Source organism: Rhea pennata, chromosome 9 (assembly GCF_028389875.1).
Source record: "Rhea pennata isolate bPtePen1 chromosome 9, bPtePen1.pri, whole genome shotgun sequence".
NCBI lineage: Eukaryota > Metazoa > Chordata > Aves > Rheiformes > Rheidae > Rhea > Rhea pennata.
In genome coordinates, this window is record NC_084671.1 from 21,982,874 (window position 1) to 22,003,339 (window position 20,466).

Genomic DNA, 20,466 nt, shown 5'->3' on the forward strand with positions numbered 1-20,466 from the left:
TATATATTTATACGGGGGAAATATAGGTTGTTATAGGTGTTTTATCATGAAATCAAGAAACAATGAAATCCTCTCATTTTTTTTTTAAGGCAGAGATTAAAATCTAAATACAGTTCTTCCCACCACAGTTATTAAAAACCTAACTCCAACAGCCAATCAGAGTTTAAAGATGATTTGTCAAAACCATCTCTACCATATCTCATCCTTATCACATCATGAAAACCACCGCTGTTTCCACAGGGCTGACAAGGCCAAGCTCATCCAAGCTGTAATTCCACCAAGGCTAAGCAAGTGACAGCTAGATATGAATCCACATACTTGTGCTTCCCTGTGTCTGAATCTACAAAAAAAAAAAAAAAAAAAAAAAAGTGAAAAAGGTTTTCCAGAGTATATTGAAAGAAGCAGGGGAAGATAAGCAATTCGTATGAATTACGTTTGATTACAGAACAGATTAAAGAAGAAGTTTGTGCTGCACAGGAGAGGAGTTAAGAACTCCAGGAAAGGAAGACAGATTGGAAATTTTTAACTGGGGCTTTGACATATTCCCAGCACACATACAAAGTATCTGAAGGGAGGGTGTCAAGGGAACGGGGACAAACTCTTTTCAGTTGTCCCAGGTGACAGGACAAGAGGCAATGGGCAGAAATTGAAGCACAGGAAGTTCCGCCTGGACGTGAGGGGGAATTTCTTCCCTGTGAGAGTGACGGAGCCCTGGCACAGGTTGCCCAGAGAGGTTGTGGAGCCTCCTTCTCTGGAGATATTCAAGGCCCGCCTGGATGTAACCCTGTCTACCGTGCTCCAGGCGTCCCTGCTGCGCAGGGAGGTTGGACTAAATGATCTCCAGAGGTCCCTTCCAACCTTACTGATTTTATGATAAGCTTGCGTATGCCATACAAACTCCAGAACAGGTAGGGATTTCATCCGTTTGATCTGCTGCCCTGTTCCACGGCTACCATTAATTGCTCATCATAATCTTGTTAAGCTGTCTCCAAAGATCGAGTAAATAAGTACTCCATAAGGCCTTGAATAAAACAGATTAACTTGCAAGTTTCCTTTTTTGCACTATAACCCATCTTTTAAACTAGCATTTCTCTCTATTTTTCAGAAGTGCCTTTTCTAGGCAAAGAAGTAACTCTCACATGTTTTCAGGGTGGGGGAAGAAATCAACTACAATCTGATAACTAGTCATCCTTTCAAAAAATACAGAATTTGATTTTTTTTTTCTTCCATTTCTGAAACGAAGAGACTGCCACAAGAATCTGGAACGTGACAAGACATTTTTGTAGCCTACAGAAGATAGTGGAAAACTTCATACATTTAAAATAAAATTTCAAACAATTTGATTCATTAGGATAAGTAACCTATTAACAATGCTCAACATCCTCTGCTCATACAGCCGCTAATCTAACATGCTGTCATCAACAATTTCCATTTTAGTTACAGTGGTTACTTCTCAGAATGGGGGCTCTAAGTGAGCCTTCAGTCATATGCATAATGTCGAGGGGACAATCCAGGAGACAAAAACTACCTTACAGCTAGGCACCAAAAACTCACACAGTACATCTTCAAGTGCATTATCTCTTCAAATAAGCCAGGCATCCATTCTATACTGCCTTAATTGGTTCATTAGGAGTAATGAAGCTTATCTTCCTAATGTACACCTGAGTCTGCAAAATCCTTGTCCAGGCTTAGACAAATTAGAGAAGTAACATCTCCTTCAGATGGAAATTAATTATTATGCCACATTTATCACGCGAGAGCAGCAAGGTGGCTGGCTTCCTAGGCAACTGCTAGTGGCCTGAAAGCTCTTCTATATTCTTCACACTCAGTACGATGGCTGGATTTGACTAGTTGTCTAAATCAGGCTGTACCTCACAGCAGTGAAGTGCAGTTACTAACTACAGGAGGGATTACAGCAGTTTAAAGTTCACTGGTTTTGCTCACTCTGAACTGTTCCGAACCGCTCTAATCACACATTCACTTTTTTTAAATGAGCTATTCCTTCTTCTGCCTTCAGATGAAAAATTGTAAAGGGGTTCTGTTTCAAGCTACTAAGGAGTGAAAAAAAAATCTGAAATCCTTACAGATTTTCGTATCAGGAAATCTATTTCTTCATTGGGACATTTTGTTTACCTACCTCTCTCAAAGCGAGCTAAGGTCAGAAGTCCATGCTTTTGAAATGGGCTAAACTGGAATTCATGATAGAGTACATACCTTTTACGATGGACATCTTAACAGGGTGACCTACCCATCTGTTCATACTTTGAGAAACCCATCCGAGAATGGGGTGCACATGGTTCTTTAGTCTTCCATTCTAGGCCCCAGACACTGCAGAAAATCACATCACAGATTCTGTTACATTTATTAAGATTCTCTTTAACGCTAGTGCAAGGCCTGTTCGTAAGTCTCACTTCTTATCCTCAACGTGAATTTACTCATGACCTCTGGTCACCCTGCTAACATTGACCTTTAGCTTAAGTACTATTTTACTTTTCTGATTCCTGTAGTTTATTCTCTTTATGTATTTGTAGGCAGATCATATCTTGTCTTAGCCTTTATTTACCCAGGCTAAACAAACCAAATCTTTCAAGTGTACTCTGGTATGATAAGCTATCCATTCTCCAGATAAATTCTGTGGCTCTTCTGTACACCTGTTTCAGTCTGAATACACCTTTCCTGCAATCAAGCCTATGTCATGCACCAGGTTTCCTACAGCTCTCACAAGGGCTAAATACAATAGAATAAACTACTACTATGTCTCTTTTGCAAGTATCTGAAGATCTCTCAATTTTCAGCACATGAATGGCTTAGAGTCCCCCTAACAAACACCCCCTAGTAATGCTGTAACCAATCCTGTCTTTGCTTTCTTTCTGTCTGCCAATCACCCTGCCTTCTCTTCTTTCTCAGTCTTATGTATATCACTTTCCTATCCCTCATTTTCAGATTACTGCCTCTTAAAAGATAAGCTGCTCCTCTCTTCTTTGCTACTTACCTCTCCTACTTCCCTGCCCTCTTCTGCTATACCTTTGGAACATTTCAAAAGACATTCTGTGAGCTGCAAACTTCAAATGAACAAGCCACTGAGCAACCGACATACAGATGTATATGTCCTCAAAGTACAAAGACGGGTCTTTCTGCTGGCTCTCTTGGTCAGAAAGTTATTTCTATGTCCATCAGTGATCTGTCCAATGATCCTGGTTAAACATCTGACTTGTCTCATTCTACTTCATTAGTTGTGAAATGGAGTTAAAAAACATATGCACAATTTGATAGAAGAGTGTTCAAAAAGTCACAGTACTTGTTTCATTTCTCAGAGTAAGATGAAAGCTGAGTTAAGCAGAAAGCTTATGTCAGGCTGCAGTGGAGGTCCTCCAACGACTGATTGCCTTTTGCATCCCCTCAAATGGGCAGTACAAACACATTTGTTTTATTCATTTCCAGAATCAGTACACTCTATGAGCTAAAAATCATTCCTTCTAACAGTCTTGCTACGATTACAGATTTGCAGATCTGCAATTAAAAATACATCCAATTCCTAGCAACAAAAATCATCAATGCCTAGTCATTTATGTTGCTGGGGTTTGTCACTCAAGTCTGAGGCATGCAAATCAGATAAAACCTCTTATTTATAGGCCACCCTTAGATTTTGGTGTTTGTATGTTTACAGCTCTTTTCCTTTTCCTTTATTACAAAATTCTTGGATCATATTAGCAAAGGGAAAGGGAACATTATATGTGCAATCACAATTCATCTCCCCCCAGTTTGAACAGTCTGTGGAAACAGCAGGGAAATGATATTTAAAAGAAAAAAAAAAAAGAAATCTTGTCTTGATCTAATATACTATGTACTAAAGAAATCCATCCACGCTTTTCTCAGAGGCTCACATCTAAATTTAACCTTTCTATCAGGTCTTGATTAGCAGTAACTAGGCAGTTCAACTTCTTCGTGTCACTAATAAATACTAAGTCAAGCCCCATTTCTCAGCCCAACATGTGGGGAAATTAATGTCAGCTGTTCAACAAGCTGTACTTTAGCTCTTGAGAAATGATGAATCAAACGACTTTAAAATGCTCTTTATAGAAATTAGAAAATAAAAACAAAAAGCCTTAGTCACCCATTACTCCCTTGCCAAGGCACAAAAATCATGAATTAAAGTCTTCCTCTCTGACTTCCAGGGGAAAAAACCGCCAGGGACCTGGCTGCCTTCACCCTCGCAGCAATGCCCCACACATACTTGCTTGCTGCCAAGTCCCAGGGTTTTATCTCACTTACTGCACTTGTAACAAAGCCTCATCCAAGTTGCAGCCGACCTGGCAGTGCCAGCTACCCATTAGCCATCCCTGCTTTTGTTCCTCATTTGGCTTTTAATTCCTGCTGTTTAGCATTATGCTACACAGCACCATACTCTGCTACCCTACACAATCTTGTTAAACTGTCTCCTGCATCTCCCTCTTCTTCTTCCACCTTCTAGGTATCCAGGACTTTTGCACTCCAAGATTCCTAGATTTCACTTAACTTAAAGGTGAACCCTTCCTCCACAAAGAAGCTGCTTAATTTCTAAGTTCTGACACAAAACTCATGAAACCTTTGTAGAAGCTGATGAAACCAGGCCTACTACTTACTGAAAGGATTTCACTAAGAAAATAGCTGAATCCAATTGTTAGGTCTTCCACCTTCTTCTTATAATTCACCTACTCAGAGTTCCACAACTCTTCAGCTCACAGTTGACTACTTTTAAGTGGACTACTTTTACAGTTGACTACTCAGTTTAAGTGGAACTTAAAGTAAAAGTCCAGTTGAACATACTTCTTTCTCATATTTCTTGAAGGGAGAAAATATTATATTTTTGTCTGCTTGGTCAGGAAAGGAAATAATGTATCACTTAGATATGCGGAGCGTCTAAGAATGCTAAATATTTTTAAATAGGCTATTTAGTATAAATATTATTTCAAAGAGGAACTGTTTTCTATTGTGAGAGTTAACCTTGGCACTGGCAGAAGATAGCAAATGCTTGTTTAAAGAATACTTCAGAGTAAACAAAGCCATGGCTACATCAAATCTGTATTTCACATGTGGAATTTTGTTCTTCATTTCCTGTATATTTTAAATGTGTAACATGCGGATGTAAATATTGTAAAATTAGAGGATAAGGAGTCACTATAACTGTAATAATAAGAGCAGACGCTCAACAGCGTAATTCAGAATAGAAAGGCATACGTAATTCTTAGAAACCTAACTGAAAGGCAGCAATACAAATTCTGCTCTATGGAAAAATATGTTATTACCTACCTTGAACTGCCATAAAAGAACAGCAAAAAATTAGCTCCATCTTGGATGGTAGAATTTTTTTTTTTCTGCTGCTCTTTTTTAGACAAAAAGCTACCAGTGAAATTTAAGAAGTAAGTCTTTTCTGCTATAAGACCGCAAGAGGAAAAGCATAGCATATTACATGCAGGTAGGATTCTAAGAATTCAGAATTGGAGACCACAGAAACAAGGGCTTAATGTTTTCTCATACATCTTTTCTCCTTGCTGAAACTCTGTTGAATCTAACTACACCTCTTAGAATCAACAGGCAAGAAGAACAGAAGATTCAGTGAGTTACTTGTGTTTTGCTCTAGAAGTACAGAAAAAATGAAACCTGAAAAGACTCAGATCAACGAGATCTGTTGAAAATTGTTTGAATGCTTTTATTTGTGTACCGGGTTCTCAATTGTCTCAGTATTTTCTTTCCACACTTACCTCTCTCAGCTGGCAGAAGGGAAGAATGCACTCTAAGAATCCATATCCATCGAGCATGACTGTAGAAACAGTCTAGCCAGAAAATCCAGCCTAAAAAGGAGAATGAAAGTCATATTAAAAGCAGCTCCTAATAAGTGCTGCAACATTATTTTGAATCAGAGTGTTTCAGACTCAATAAAAATTGAAAGTATTTTAGTTTGGGTCTTTTTACATATTTCAATAGAACATCAAAAGCTTCTATAAAAACATACAATTTGTTTAAATCACAAAGGGTCTATTTTTCCACACCAAAAAATGTTTCAGTTGCTCTATATGGGATCCTATTCAATAAGGATTCAGAAAAATCATCAGATTAGTTTTTCGTTTGCCACAGTGTAAGTCAAGAGTACCAGGTAAGTTAAATGCTTCCAGATTAGGAGTTCACCTACACAGAGGGAGAACAAAGCGCAGTCTTTGTCCTCTCATACTTAATTTTCTTTTGAGTTTACTGGAACATGTGCTCACTGGATGGTATCACATGGCCGGCTGAAAACCCATCTTCTCTTCCCTCTTAAGCCACTGATGGAAATAGAAAAAAAATGGACTCATGACCTCAAAGTATGTATTTGGCATAGGACCCTTCTTTCATGCAAAGTTTAATAACATTGCTGGTACTATTTTCAAACAATCTCAATTTCATTTCACAAAGTTGCCCAAATATACTTAAATTACTCTTTCTTGTGTGACACCTTGAGGGAAGCAGCACATGATCCCCTCTTATTTACTGAAGTTTAACATGTCTGGAAGAACACTGCCTCAGTGAGTATTTAACTACAGGTTTCTGAAAGTCATGCCTGTCTTGTTATCTTTAAAAACAATTAGTTTTTAAAGAGGTATTTTAATCTCCTTCATTTGTTTCAACTACATGCCCTGTGGAGTAGCAATGCAAACCACCACCTGCAAAATCACTGCCCTACTTTCAGCTGTCTTTCATTTCCCTCAAACTCCTTTTTGTCCCCCTAGCACCTCCGCATCTCCAGCAAGGCTTCTCCAACTCCCACTGCAAAATTTCACATCTTTTCTAGCTTATTTTCATCTTCCCTATCAGCCCACCATGCTTCACAGGAGGTTTTGACTTAGAAATCACTGCTTCAGAAGGCATGCTGTTTATTTATTAATATATAGCTTAAAAACTGCCGTGCTGTTATGGAAATAAGCAACTCCTCACACTGAGGCAGCACTCTGCATTCATTATGCGGGCAGTTACAAACTTAACACTCACAAAGATTTTAGCAAGTTGTTCACTTGCTTTTATATACCTGATCTTACAAAACGCTGAACAGCACTAGAGTTTCACATGCGATGTTGCGAATTTCCCCGTGGGGCATTATTTACTTTCCCTTGAGACAGAAAACACGGATTTTTGAAGAAAATGAGGACAAAAGCCATCCAGTGACTCCCAGCGCTCCCTTGGGAAAGCCTTCCAAGAAGTCCGTCTTTAAAAACGCCTGCTTTCCTTCCGCAGCTGAGGATTTACAGCTGGCAAAATAAAGAAACGAAGTCAGCCGCGACGGGCGTTGCGCCGGGGCGGGCAGCAGACCGCCCACGCGTGTCCCGTGACGCCGCCGCCCGCAGGCGCCGCGGACGCCGGCTCCGTGTTTCCCCGCGCCTTTCCCCCTCTCTTTCCACGCGGGACCCCCGCTCCCCTTCCCCGGCCGGGGCAGCGAGGCGACGTCACAGCGGCGGGGCGCGGGGGGGAAGGAGGGAATAAAGGCGCCGCCATTTCGCGGCCGCCGCTAACGGCCGCGGCGCGCGAGCCCCGTGAGGCGGAGCACGAGGCGGAGCACGAGGCACCGCCCGGCCCCCGCCGGCCAATGGCGCGCGCCGCTTACGCGCCGCGTCGCTGCATATTCATGAGGGCGCGGGGCGGTGGCGCGGGGCGGGGCCGGGCGCGCGCGCTCCCCCCCCCCCGCCTCTCCCCCCCCCCCCCCCGCCGCCGCCGGAAGCCGCGCGCCGCGGTGCGCATTTATGCTCGGCGGCGGCAGGAGCGGCCTGGGAGCGCGCGGGGCGGCGGTGCCCCGCAGCCCTCGCTGCCCGCCGCGCCGCAGCGGCGAGGATGAGCCAGCGCGACACCCTGGTGCACCTCTTCGCGGGCGGGTGCGTGACGCGGCGCTGGCGCTGGGGTTCCCCCGCGGGCGGAGGGCCGGGCCGGGCCAAGCCTCGCGTCCCGCGGGGAGCTCGGCGCCGCCGGGCTCGGGAGCGCGGCGCTCGTGCGGGCGACCCGGCCGCTGCGCGGGAGCGGGGGCCGCGGGGCCCCTTCCGCCCTCGCTGCCGCCTGCGAGCGTCGCCCGGGCGGCTCCTGCCCCGGGCCGGGGGCGAGGAAGGGCCCGGGCGCCGCCTCGCCGCGCGCTTCCTGCGGGCCGGCAGAGCCGGCCGGGCCGCGGTCCCGCCCGCAGCGGCGCGGGGGCCGCTCGGGGTCGCCTCACGGCCCCTCCGCTTAGGCCGCGGCCCCCGCCAGCCCTCAGGGAGCCCTTAGGAGAGGCGGGAGGCTCTCGGGGTGCCTCCCGCAGGGCCCTGCTGGAGCCTGCGCGGAAGCGGGCGTGTTGTTTCCGTCTGCCTGCGCCTCTGTGATACCGCGGTGTGGTCTTCGATCTCCTCTAATCTAGCGAGACAGTTACCGGAGGTCTTGGTTGCTATTTCACGAATGTAGGTGAGGACTCCCTTAGGGCTCTTCGGTCGCTGCCTGTAACTTCATGTCTGGTTTCAGGAACAGCGGTCAAACTGCAGCAATTCTGGACTGTCACCAGTTGGTGCTGGGAGCTGGCCTCCTTGCTGCCAGTCCCTGAGTCCTTACCCCTTTTTAATAGGTTGAACTCTCATGGAAGTGCTGGATGCTTGGACAGGTGTGGAAGGTTAGGATTATTCAGGTTTGTTTTAGTAATTTTAATAGTTTCATTTTTAAGAATTGTATCTCTGCTTTATAACTTTCTTAATTGAAGTTACCACCAAAATTTTGATAGCAATACTATATCTAAGCTTAAAAGTGATTCAGTACTTACTTTGGAATGACTTGACTGTCAGTTTTAGCACTATCATTATTTTGAAGTGGTCTAGACCTTTCTAGAAAAGAAAGGTCCACTGGGTGGTTTTGCTGGAGTAGCTGATGTATTGGCTACTGCATGAGTGAAGTATGAACTTCATTTACATACAACTCTTCCCCCCACCAAAATATGCTTTTCAGACCTTGCTTTTTTGAAATGAGGTTCTCTGTGTAATGAGGATTTTAAAATTTATAAACATAGCAACAGTCACTTTTAGAAGTGGAAAACATATAGCATGGGAAAGGCACCTCCTTTGTAGGCAAAGATGATGGGGTAGCAAAATAAAATTCCTTGATAATAAAAAACAAAGTATGACTGACTCTTTGCAATACTTTCCTTAAAGAAAAGCAGTTTTAACTAGTAGAATTTCTAAGCAATGAGAGTGTTGTGCAGTAACTTTTTTGCCACCTTAAGAAGCCTAAGCTTAGCTTTCTAGGCTATACTCAAAAATGCTGCCATGCACTCTGTGCTGAGGAGAAACTGTGCAGAGGGTAAGCACTGGAACTGATCGTTAGGTACCTGGAGCCTGTGTAATCACTTGGCTCATGTTTGGTCATGAGGTATCTGTATGTCAGGATCTTTTTCCACTGACCATGCGGCTACTGCAGAGCACTGTTTGCTTCCAGTAACCTGTCCTTGTTGGGACAGGAACTACCTAAACATCTGTGAACCTGGATCCTGATAGAGGATCATGCTGGAGGTGAAACTTTTTCTCTCCCCGCCCCTTATGTTTTTCCATCTGCTAGTTGAATAGCAACTGTTGTTGTAGGCAGCATGTTGGTAGTACAAATTTGGTTGCTCTTCTAAACCAAGAAGAATCATCTATAGAACACTGTGCATCCTTAAAATAAAAAGTCTCATTATTGAAATGTAGACTTCAGATGAACACTAAGTATGTAAGTTTAAGGTCTTTCTACTACTATTTTTCTGTCAATGTTTTACTGTATAGGGAAGATGAGTGTGTTCATCTTCCTTATACAACATGTGACCTAGCTGCTTGTAATCATAACTAAAATGTTAATGAAAAACAGCGTGTTGGCTACCAAAATCACTTCCAGGTTTTCATGATTTACTTCTCATTACTAGAATTCTTTGCTGTTAACTCTGTATGACACTTCCTTCCAAGTGTGGAAACTTGGCTGGGCTTTGTCTCCTCAGCAAAAAGACCATTTTGGGTCCTTCTCAAGAAGGAATCCTTTGGGTCCCTTTTGAAGGTAGACAACTTATTTTTGAATACAGGGTCGGGTGGTTTCAGCTTCACTTAATTCTTTCTTTGCTTTTCATGTCTGTTGCAGAAAGTTGACTGTTCTCTGTTAATGTCAGTGAGTGTACGGAGGAGTCTGCATTGCTTTGTGACCATAGAACTTAGTTATCTGTAACCTGAATAGCTCTTTGCTTGACAGTTATTCTTAGCAAATTCATGTAGTGGCTGAGATAAAATATTTTTTTTTTTTTGAATATTAAATGTTTTCTTTCTTTACAAAAATGGGTAGTGTTAGTATGTATGAAATAGCAGTGAAAAGCCCTTGGATTTTTTTTTTCTTTTTTTTTTTCTTTCTTTTTTCTTTTTTTTTAGAATATATTAGTTGATTAGCTTAGGAGGTAGTTCTTCTTTTTTATTTTATTTTTTTCCCTGCCTTTCAGAAAATAGCCACTCAAGCTGTAATTGAGTTATTCAGGTACTTGGACTCCCTTCTTCCCTGAATTACACTTCTGACATAACCCCTGGATGCCTTTCAGAGCCAGTTCTTCCTCTCTTAAACCATAGGAGAAGGTTGCTACCTTCCTGCACCAACTCTAGGTTATTTATGTGTTTAGCTATTCCTCCTGGGAAAGTGCAATGTTTGTTTAAAGCACTGAGAGGCTTTGGTTTTGCTCCATGAAGTGACTGAATCACAAGTAATGCAGGAATAGCTGCTGGTATTTTAAGAATTGTGAAACTGGTGCATCTATCATACTATTTTCTAGATGAGTGATGTTTTCAGCTGCCTTTACTTAATACAAATATCATACTGTAAACATTTTCTGCCCATTTCTCATAAAGTACAACTCATGTGTTAGTATTTGCTTTGGATAATGGAAACCAGTTATGCTTGTTCCCCTTCTGGTGTTTTTATACTTCTAGATTCTTATGTCAGTAAATCAGAGGAATTTTGTTTTTACACTCTTAACTAAAAATATCAAGTTTGATTTAGTATTTTTAGTTCAAGAATGCTAACACAAAACTAACTTTAAGCTTCACCACAAAGTCCAATTAATCATAAGCAGTTATGCTTTTCTAGCTGCTGGTCCTTGTAGCTATCATGTTACAACTAAAAATAGAGAAATGTATTCTTGCTTATTTCTGAAAGTTGTATTTGCTTAAGGCCTTAAGTTATCTCAAAAGAGGGATACAGTCGTCAACCTGTGTTTTGTTGACATAAAAGATGATTACTCTTGTGTTGTAAGGCAGGTCTAAAACTGGTGGATTTGGGGCCTGAATGTGCAGTAAGTGGTGAAGAGATTAGGAGTTTTATTTGCAAGTGGCTTGTTTTGTTTTGAGAGCTTGAGCTCATTTTTCTTACTGTTTCTCTTGCAAGTTAGTGTTTGCATGGAACTTTCTTTTTTATACAAGAAAGAAAAACAGTTAGGGAGAATGTGAATGAATGTAGACCCAAGATAGTAGGGCTAAAGGTTATCTTTGATAAGGCTTTGAGGCTGTGGTTGCAAATACTGTGAAAGGTGAATCTCAGGCTAGCACTATGCAACCTCATCTCTTATCTTTGTTTAAAAATTGATTCTTCCATTGGTGCAGTTACCATTTCAGATCAGCTGATGCTGTCAACGTTGGGAATAATAATTTACTTTAGGGGCATATATAGAGGGCTTGCTGGCTCAAGTGTTGAAATGTCATCCACCCTGGAGCTGTCTCTGCTGTTGCTGCAGGGATCTAATCTAATAGTGAAGGATATCTAACAAGCCTAGACAAGGCCAGTGATTCCTTACCAGGTATCCTCAATTTGCTATTATAAAAGAAGACTTTCTTGTGCAGCCATCTCTGGAAACAGAACCTGAGATTTGAATGCCAAACAGGACTGAGTTTTGAAGCACACTTGTCTGTCTTTCCTCATGCAGCCTCATGAATAATACATAGATTTATCTGAGGAAAGCAGTTCTCTACACTGAGTATCTGTCCTGAAGTACTAGCAGGGTTTATAAAACAAATATCTCACTTGCTTTAATTGATCAAGTGAGCTGCTGGACTTCTAGTGTGCACTAGGAGGTCAAATCATGTGCTTTTTTTGCTTTGGTGCTCTTTGGAATAAGCTGCTATTTAGAAGAGACTTTCATCACTGCCTTTCTAGATTCATCTGTTCAAGAGGTCTTCTGTCAAGTAGGAGCAAACAATTGCTCTTAGTTTTTACTATTGGCTTGTTGCAAGCTTGCCTCAGTCTTGCAGGTTAGAGGAAGTATACCTGTCTATCTGATTCACCGAGTACATAGTTGTCTCTTGTGTCTACTTGTACAGTTTAATTTGCAGGTTTAATGCTCTGGTGTGTCTGAGTGGTTGGTAGTGGTCCTTAATGTCCCTCATGCTTCTTGTTTCTGTGGATTTGCTTGTGGATGTCTATTTTCCAGCCTGTTGTATGATCAGCTATTTCTAATGTAAGATTTGATTTTTTTTTTTTTTTTTTTTAAGCACTTGGTAAAGCCAGAAAGGCTTGTGGTACACATCAGTAAAGGCATACATTAAACTTAGGACATGCTACCATGAGATAGCATACTCTTGGGCTGAGATAGGTGAGATGAAAGTGGTGTTTTTAAGTTGTCAGGCATTTCTACTGAATGCAGTTAAATGCTTTGGGGAGGGAATGGGGGTAAGTCTGAATTAGAGGGCTGGGCCTGCATCTTGGGTTAGCACAACGCCTTGCCTTCCCTCATAAGTTAGTACTGTGACCTGTCTTGTGGTGCTATCTAATTTCAAAGTAACTCTGGACTACTACTTATCTGTTGACAGCAGTGCCCCAGATTCTACCCTTTGCTTCTAGTTCATGCTCTGTCAGCAGGGGTGTGTTTGTTTGTTTGCTTGCTTACTATACTGAGTGAAACTTATATAATTCTGGATGAAAACTACATATTAGTGTTTTCACAAGTCAGTTGATGCAGCCTAGCACATGACTGGAGATGCTGAAGCCCAGAGGACTTTTAGGTAGAAATTTCCCAGTTAAAGTAAAATCACACTTGTATTCAGGAGAAAACAAATCTAATTATTTTTCTAGCAGTTTAAAGTGTTTTTCTAAGCTGTGATAGTTTCTAATTTTTGTTAAACCACAAACTGGAAAAGAGCCCCCAAACCTAAAGCCTGTGAGGAGAGAAGTGGGAATGGTAGTGGTCTGCTGCAATTCATAGAACACATTTTTGCTAAACTGCAGCTAGTGACTGTTACGAGCAAGCAAGGACTTCAACATGAAGAAGTAACTGTTTCTTTCATAATACTTTTAGTAGTAGTAATCTGTTAAATAAGTAAAGCAGGAATAAATGTGTATTTCTAAGTAAAATACACTGATGGCCTGATACTGATGGCAGAACAACTGACATGTTTCTTAAAGCTGTGTTATTTCTACAGATTGCAGTTATTTGAATTGTCTGTTTACCTGTTTACTGATGGTATTGGAACTGACTTTTTTGTCAAATACTCCCATATATACCTGAAGTTCAAGTGAATTACATAATCCTGTTTCTGGATTATGCTTAGTGCCTCAGTTCAAACTTGAATCTTATGGTTGCCTAAGCAAGGTCTGGTTTGTCAACATTTGAGGATTTACCACATGCCTTTAAATTTGAAATACTTTCTCTGTTGTTTGGTATTTCTGACACCTGGGTGAATAAGGTATTCCATTTTGGTGGGAGAAATTTGGAATTTTGCAAAGTTTTCTTTGCAAGTGATAACCACAGAGCACTTCAAGACCTTCTCAGCTTTTCTTTAAGTAAGTGTCAATTTGAAATCTTGAATTCTGCTCCTTCCATATTTATTTGAAATCATGACTTGGAGAGCAGAACATGGCAGAAGTAAGCAGGTCTGCTGCTTCTCTTGATGCATATAGGAATGACGTGGGCCAAGGTGCTGTTCTGTCGGTAGGTCATGTCAGTGGCAGCATTGGCTGTAGGCAGACCCGCAAAAGAAGCGGTGTTGGGTGGGTGGTTGTCTGCCCTCTTCTCTAGTAATCTAGGTAACCCCAAGTTGCCAGTAGTGTTTCTCATCCAGCTGCAGTGACTGTCTAACACAAGTGCTGTTGCAGTTGGACATCCTTTGCAGTGATATGGGTGTGGTGTGGAGCAGAGTGCAGGATACAAGCTGCAGCTCAGTGTTCATCTTCGACTCTGGGAAAGCTCTCTAGTGCAGCATTGCTGTGGAGCCTAGGATAATAAATGCACAAAATTGCAAGCCCTGTTACAGAATGAGGACTGAGTTTTCTCCTTCTGCTTTCTTTCTCTATACTTATCTTCTCATGAGTATAAATCGTAACTTGGATGACCTGCATTCTCTTGCTGTTACTGCTGCTTGAAAGCAATATTTTTTCAGATAACCTGCCCAAAATCAAATCCTGGAAGATAGTAGAGGGAACATGATACAGGTGACTGGAAGCAGAGGGGTTGCAAGAAGGAAAAAATGTTAATGCCAACTTTCTTTCCTTGCTTAAAATTTGGAAGATAATAAACTTCAGTCTAATGTTGGAGTTAGGAGTGGGACAGGATGCCTCCAGGCACAAGTAATAGGATACCTGTAGGTCACTAGTCCAAATGGAGCATAAGTTATCATGATGAAGTATCATCACTCTCTACAGCTGTTTAGTACTATAAGCTCAGTTCATTCAAACACAGATTAGTTGCTCTCAGGATATGGTGTTGTGCTAACAACTGCCCTTATATTCTCAGTATTCTCTGTGGTAGAAAAGAACTAAACTCAGATGCTAAAAAAGACCCTACTTCTCTATGAAAGTTTATAGGACAGTTCTGGAGTCCTAGCTATTATTTCCTGTATGTACACTGAACTCCTGCATTGTGGAAGGCACTGCTTAAAAGTGTTGTTGAACAGATCTGACAACTTCTTTTCTTCAAATTTCTGGGGTTTGAATCTCTTCTGTTCCAACAAAATAGCTGCTAATTATTTTTCAGTGATTGTCAGTGTCAAACTAGCTCTGCTTCAGAGAAGTGAACACAGGCACTTTGAATTTAGTAGGAATTGTATTTGTGTGGTAGTGGATTTCAGATTGTGTTAGTAGCATTAATGGCCTAGTTTAAATTTTGTGACAGAGGGGGAGGCAATTGGTGCATATAGTATTTTGAATACAGTTTTAAGGTATTTGGCCAAGTGATGAGACAGAATACTGATCTGGGGAAAAGGCTTAAGGAAAGCTTTTTTGGGGGGAGGGGGGAGATAGTGGTAACATTGAAGGAAATTTGGGATTGTCTTTAGAATTGAAGGTAGTCTTCAGAATTGAAACTAGTGGATTTGGTATTTTTCCCTCAGGCCTTTTGTGATCATAGTTAAGTAAATAGGCTATGGACAAGCACCTGAACAACCTTCTGATCAGAACTGCTAACAGGCAGCATGTTCCTGGCTGTACTCCATTCCAGCAGAATGAGAACTCTATCTGCACAAATCAGGCACTACTGTCGTGCAGAAGTGAGTGGCAGACTAGCAAAATGTGCAAGCCTGCACTGGTTTGGCACTCAAGTGTCTTTTGTCTCCGTGGATTGAACTTGTGTTCTGTACTCAAAACTAGGTCTCCTTCTGTAATGGGCAGAACCCAGGAAGTACTCAGAGAATCAGTGCTTTCATGGCACTGTGCCCAAAATAGAAAGGGGGATTTGAAAATAGCTGAAGATCTTCATGAGTGTTTTATTAAGTCACTTTGCCTCACTGTGGTCTTCACCAGCTTTCCAGGGACTGATGGGTGTAGCCTTGTATGTGTAGTGCACAAATCTGTTCTACTGTTAAACATCTCCCTGTGGTCAGGAGTATGTTAAACATTCAAAAAAGTTAAAGTTTACTATAAGGAGTTAAACATTTGAGATACTGAGCTGCCTTTCAGAACTGATTTGAACAATATGTACTGAAGACTGTGCATCTTCACTACACTGGGAAACTTTATCTGTTTAAATTTTCAATCTGTTATGGAACTAATGAAGACGAACTGACTTAACAAATGGCTTTCATTGAGGACAGTAACTGCAGTGTTGTCACCTGCTGCAGTTGCTGCTTCACCTTTTGCCATTTGACTGTATTGAGTAATAACCTTAATGGTACATTAATAATACTGTTCAGTTTCCTTGTAGTTGAGAATGTGGTGTTTTCCCCTTTTTGCAGATGTGGAGGTACTGTTGGTGCAATTCTAACATGTCCGCTAGAGGTGGTGAAAACAAGGTTGCAGTCATCCTCTGTGACTCTCTACATCTCTGAAGTCCATCTCAACACTGTGAATGGTGCTACTGTCAACCGAGTAACTAGAGTTTCTCCTGGACCTCTCCATTGCTTAAAGTAAGTGCATGCGTTACTAGGTTGGGAGAGGAGGTGGAAGGTTTAAGCGAAGTCCGTATAGGAGTTTCAGACATGAAAACTCTTGTTTTCATGGTGTTATAATGACATGACTCTCCACGTTTTTGCTTTAAATTTGTAATGAAATTGTGCATTTTGGTTTTCCAAATGTCCTTCATGCTTGAACCTGTACCTGGAATTAGCCAGAGCATAAATAGCCTGTAGACTTCATGGCTCTAAAGTATGTCCCTAAAACTTACTGGAAGCTGTGCAACAAAGTGACAAACTGTTTTTCTTCTGAAGAAGTGGTAGTGTAAGACTTTTACAGCTGTTTTTTGTCCAAATCTAGTTTTCATAGGGCTTCTTACTACCAAACTCAGCTACAGCTAACTCAGTTTTTTGGTCTCCCCCTCATCTATCATCACCCTGCACCTTTCTTGCCTTTTGGTATTTTCTGGTGGACATGAGTTATAATCTTCTCCTGAAACAGTAAGAGATGAGCAAGACCAGATTTTGCTGTGACCCAGGGCATTTTGTGCATGTGGCCCCTCACTGAACAGGGACTGGCTTTTAACCCTTCCCTACTACTGCTCACCTCCAGCAGCCAGCTGGAGAGAGATGTGGCCTGTCACACTAATAGCACACCACAGGCAGATTTCCCTTTCTCCTTGGGAATCTCAAGCTAGCCAGTTATGGGAAGGAACCTTCAGAACAGAGGTGGGAAGAGTTTTCCTCTGGGAAGGATGTCCTACTGTCCCTTGGAGTACAGGGACTTTAAGACTCAGGCCAGGCTCGGCTGTCCCTTGTTTTTCTACGAGAAATCTGTAGAGAGCCAGAACTTCCTACCCAAATAGCTGCTTAGATGGAAGGGGCAGTGTTTATTCTGGAAGTTTTGATTCAGAGTCTTATACAGGTATGAGTCTGGGTGAATTGGGAAGAGGTATTGGGTAGAAAGGGCTCAGATTGTGAGGGGGGAGGATAGCTCTATCAAAAGACTGGCTGTTGTCTTACTAGATTTTTCTGACTGAAGCCGAACCATTCAGCTTCTGAGTTTTGGATTTTTTTATCCACTATTTAGAAATGCACCTGAGTGACAGTAGGGTGGACAGATGTTTTATGTGTCATTAGAAAGCTTTAGTTGAAAACCACGTCATTGTTTCTGTCTGCCTTCCCAGAAGGCAAATTCAGACTGAAGTAGAGATCTGGTGAACTTTATTTGCAGGCCTGTTCCCCTCTACTCCTGCTGCTGAGTTTGTAATTTTTGCCTAAATGTTTTATGCTGTTGTAGAAGCAAACAACTGAGATGCCAAGTAACTTTTGACAGCTTGTCAAGTTGTTTAAATACAGTAAATATGAAAAATCCTAAATTATGTGGCAATGAACTTTTTAATAAAGAAATGTTTACATACAGGATATATTTTACACTCTGGTTAAAAGGATAGGGCTGCTATTGTTGGTGGGTTTAATGGAGAAATCAAACTGGATTTCCCTGTCACTCTCTCAGGCCCTTACTGTCACTTGTTACTTTCTGTATTGCAGGTGTCATGGCTTAGTGCTTTTTTCAGACCAAAGCAATTCCAGGGAGCAGTGCTCAGGGGTGAGCTCACAGCACTGGAAACCTAAAAGTAGGGGCACTCAGGCAAATGATGTCAACTTGATTCAACAACTGCAGAATCATTCTTGGGCTGATTCTTAGGTGTCAGAAGTGAGCTCAAAGGCATCTGTGTCAGGAAGCAATCTCAGAGGTAGTACGGGTGACTGCAGCCTTTGACAATAGAAGTTGAATCTTATTCCTAAATGATCTGTTGGGTGTTTCATATTGCTGCTGCGTGCTGTATCTGCCACGCTGAACTAAAACAAAAGGTCTTGGGCAATGGAAATCTGATTGCCCTTGCAATAGACAGCCCCATGTGACATAGGCAGGTCAGCTGGGGCCACATGGGACACTTGTGCTGCTCTTCCAACCATGGACTTGCCATTTACCTCTTCCAATGAACTGAACACTTAGGATTTGCTTTTCAATGCAAAGAGTTGTTTTGTTTTTGGTATAGACTGATGTTCTTTGTCTGTGAACACAGTATCAGTAACTGCTGCAACTATAATCCTGTTTGCCTGCTATTAGGGAAAAATCGACTAACTTCTGACTTTTGAATGGGGTTAGGTTTAGCTCAGTTGGTTAGAGCACAGTGCTAATAATGCCTTTTTAAAGGAAGGGAGAGAAGCATGACTGTCTAGAGAAATTATTACATATTTGTTTGGGTCTATTTTACAATTTTTTGCATTTGTCTTATTGTACCTAATGAAAGGTTTGTGGAGCAGATTATGTGCAATAGGAATTACTTCCTCAGTAGCCCAGGACTTCACTTGCCATTCTCTGGCAGGACTGCCTTGTGACAAAATTTTCTTTTGCAAGTACAGAGTGGAACTTTCAGCAGCACTCGTTCTGATAATTACAGAATAAAGACAGAGTTCTGCCAGATTTCTTGCCAAAACTTTTCTTGTGGATCTTCTGGTATTTCCTGATGAGATTAAGGTCTTTAGCAATTCAGACAGCAAAACAGTAAACGAGATTCTACACAGATGCAGTATGGTCATCTCTTGTTTTTGCCAAATCACTTAGCTGACATACTGAATTTTCTTGTATATTGTTAAATGGCTTGTAAAACTGATCTGTTCTCTGAATTAATCCCTAACTGAGCCTTTTGCTCAGTATGCTTTCTCCCCTAAGGCTTGACCTGGGTGATATCACACATATTGATTCCAAATATAATATAAAAGTATGTTCACTCTTTAACCCAGTTGCCTGAGATGAGTGTTTCAAAACCTTCTGGACTGCCTCATGTCCCAATTCTAAAGCCTGTTAAACAAGCAGAAAAGTTTCCAACACAGGCCTGACAATCTGTTTCTGTGTTCTGCCAACACTATTTCTGTGTATATGGCCGCATTCTTACAACCATGAAAAGCTGGTTTAACTCAACCTGTTGATGCCAGTTCCCTGGGAACTGGTTGCTGTGGGCTGCCAAATGCCCATGGTATTGAATACTGTTATAAGCATCACCCTCTGTACATATGGGAAAAGTCTTCTAATGTTTCAGTTGATCAAAACCTGTTGCAGTTTGAGTATGATAACTACTGAAACTCTACTTTTGCTTGTTTTTGCTTTTAGGAATATGTATTAAAGCAGAAGTATTCACTTAAATGTTGAAACTTCAGCTGGCTTGAAAAAAAAAAATGAAAAGGCTTGGAACTTAAACTATTAAGTGACAAGTCATTTTTTTCCACTTCTGAGCCTGAGCCCAAAGCCAATTTTCCTTTTCCAGTTTCAAAGGAAAAAAAACCTTTTTCATAGCTGTTGTGTGAAAAACTTATAGAAGAGGTCTTGAGGGACTTGGTATAGGAGCTCTGTTCCTAATTAAAAACATCCACACTGGGGAAGGTTGCTAGATTGGTTATGCCAATGAACTATTTCAAGTTATACAATTCTGACACTGACTGGGTTCAAATTTGCTATAAGCTGATGGTGGCCCTATGCAGAGCCACGTGGAATTTAAGATCTTTGGTACAGCTCCTTCTTGCTGAAGGTTTTATAAAAATTTTCAGGATAAGCATGTTAAAAACTAAATAACTGGAATTTCCAAATGGCTATTTATGTGTGTTCAGTCCTCCAGTTATTGCTGGAGAGCATCTCTACCCACAAAGTGAAATCATATCTAACTGTTATGAACATGAAGCTAAGGTGGCGTTGGACATACTATATGCCAGCAATCCTAACCAGTGATGGCAACTCTTTCAAATGAATGTAACTGTAAAGAACTAGTGTTTTATTTGGCATACAAGCAAACATTTTTAATGTTTGGTTTGGCAACAGAACTATAGTGGAATAGATACTTTCAGTCACTGGAAATCAGAATAGGTTTGGAATCTCCTTCAGTGCTATAAATAGTTTTCAGCTGTTCTGAGAGTATACTCAGTCAATACTGCTATTTATACAACAATTAATTTGTGTTATTGGGTAATTAAGCTGTCATTAACCTGCATGTCTCAAAGATATCTGAAATGTTTGTGTGTATTGGATGGTGTCTCAATCAGGTTTTGTATTGCAACATCTGGTGGAGTAGTCAAGGAT

The 20,466-nt window shown here is 41.4% G+C and overlaps 1 protein-coding gene and 1 long non-coding RNA gene across 2 annotated transcripts in view; one reads left to right on the forward strand and one right to left on the reverse strand.

Annotated features, from left to right (window-relative positions):
• Positions 1-2,254: 2,254 nt before the first annotated feature.
• On the reverse strand, positions 2,255-7,448 carry LOC134144356 (uncharacterized). The gene is made up of 3 exons (XR_009959335.1): positions 7,040-7,448; positions 5,742-5,831; positions 2,255-2,328 (listed from the first exon to the last, which is right to left on the reverse strand). It is a non-coding gene; the product is annotated as an uncharacterized LOC134144356 (long non-coding RNA).
• A 317-nt stretch (positions 7,449-7,765) lies between these two features.
• SLC25A36 (solute carrier family 25 member 36) overlaps positions 7,766-20,466 on the forward strand; it is a 32,948-nt gene continuing 20,247 nt past the window's right edge. Inside the window, exons 1-2 of the mRNA XM_062582434.1 lie at positions 7,766-7,877; positions 16,173-16,343. Coding sequence (XP_062438418.1) covers positions 7,837-7,877; positions 16,173-16,343 — 212 coding nt within the window. The 5' untranslated portion in view covers positions 7,766-7,836. The remainder of the gene's footprint in view (positions 7,878-16,172; positions 16,344-20,466) is intronic.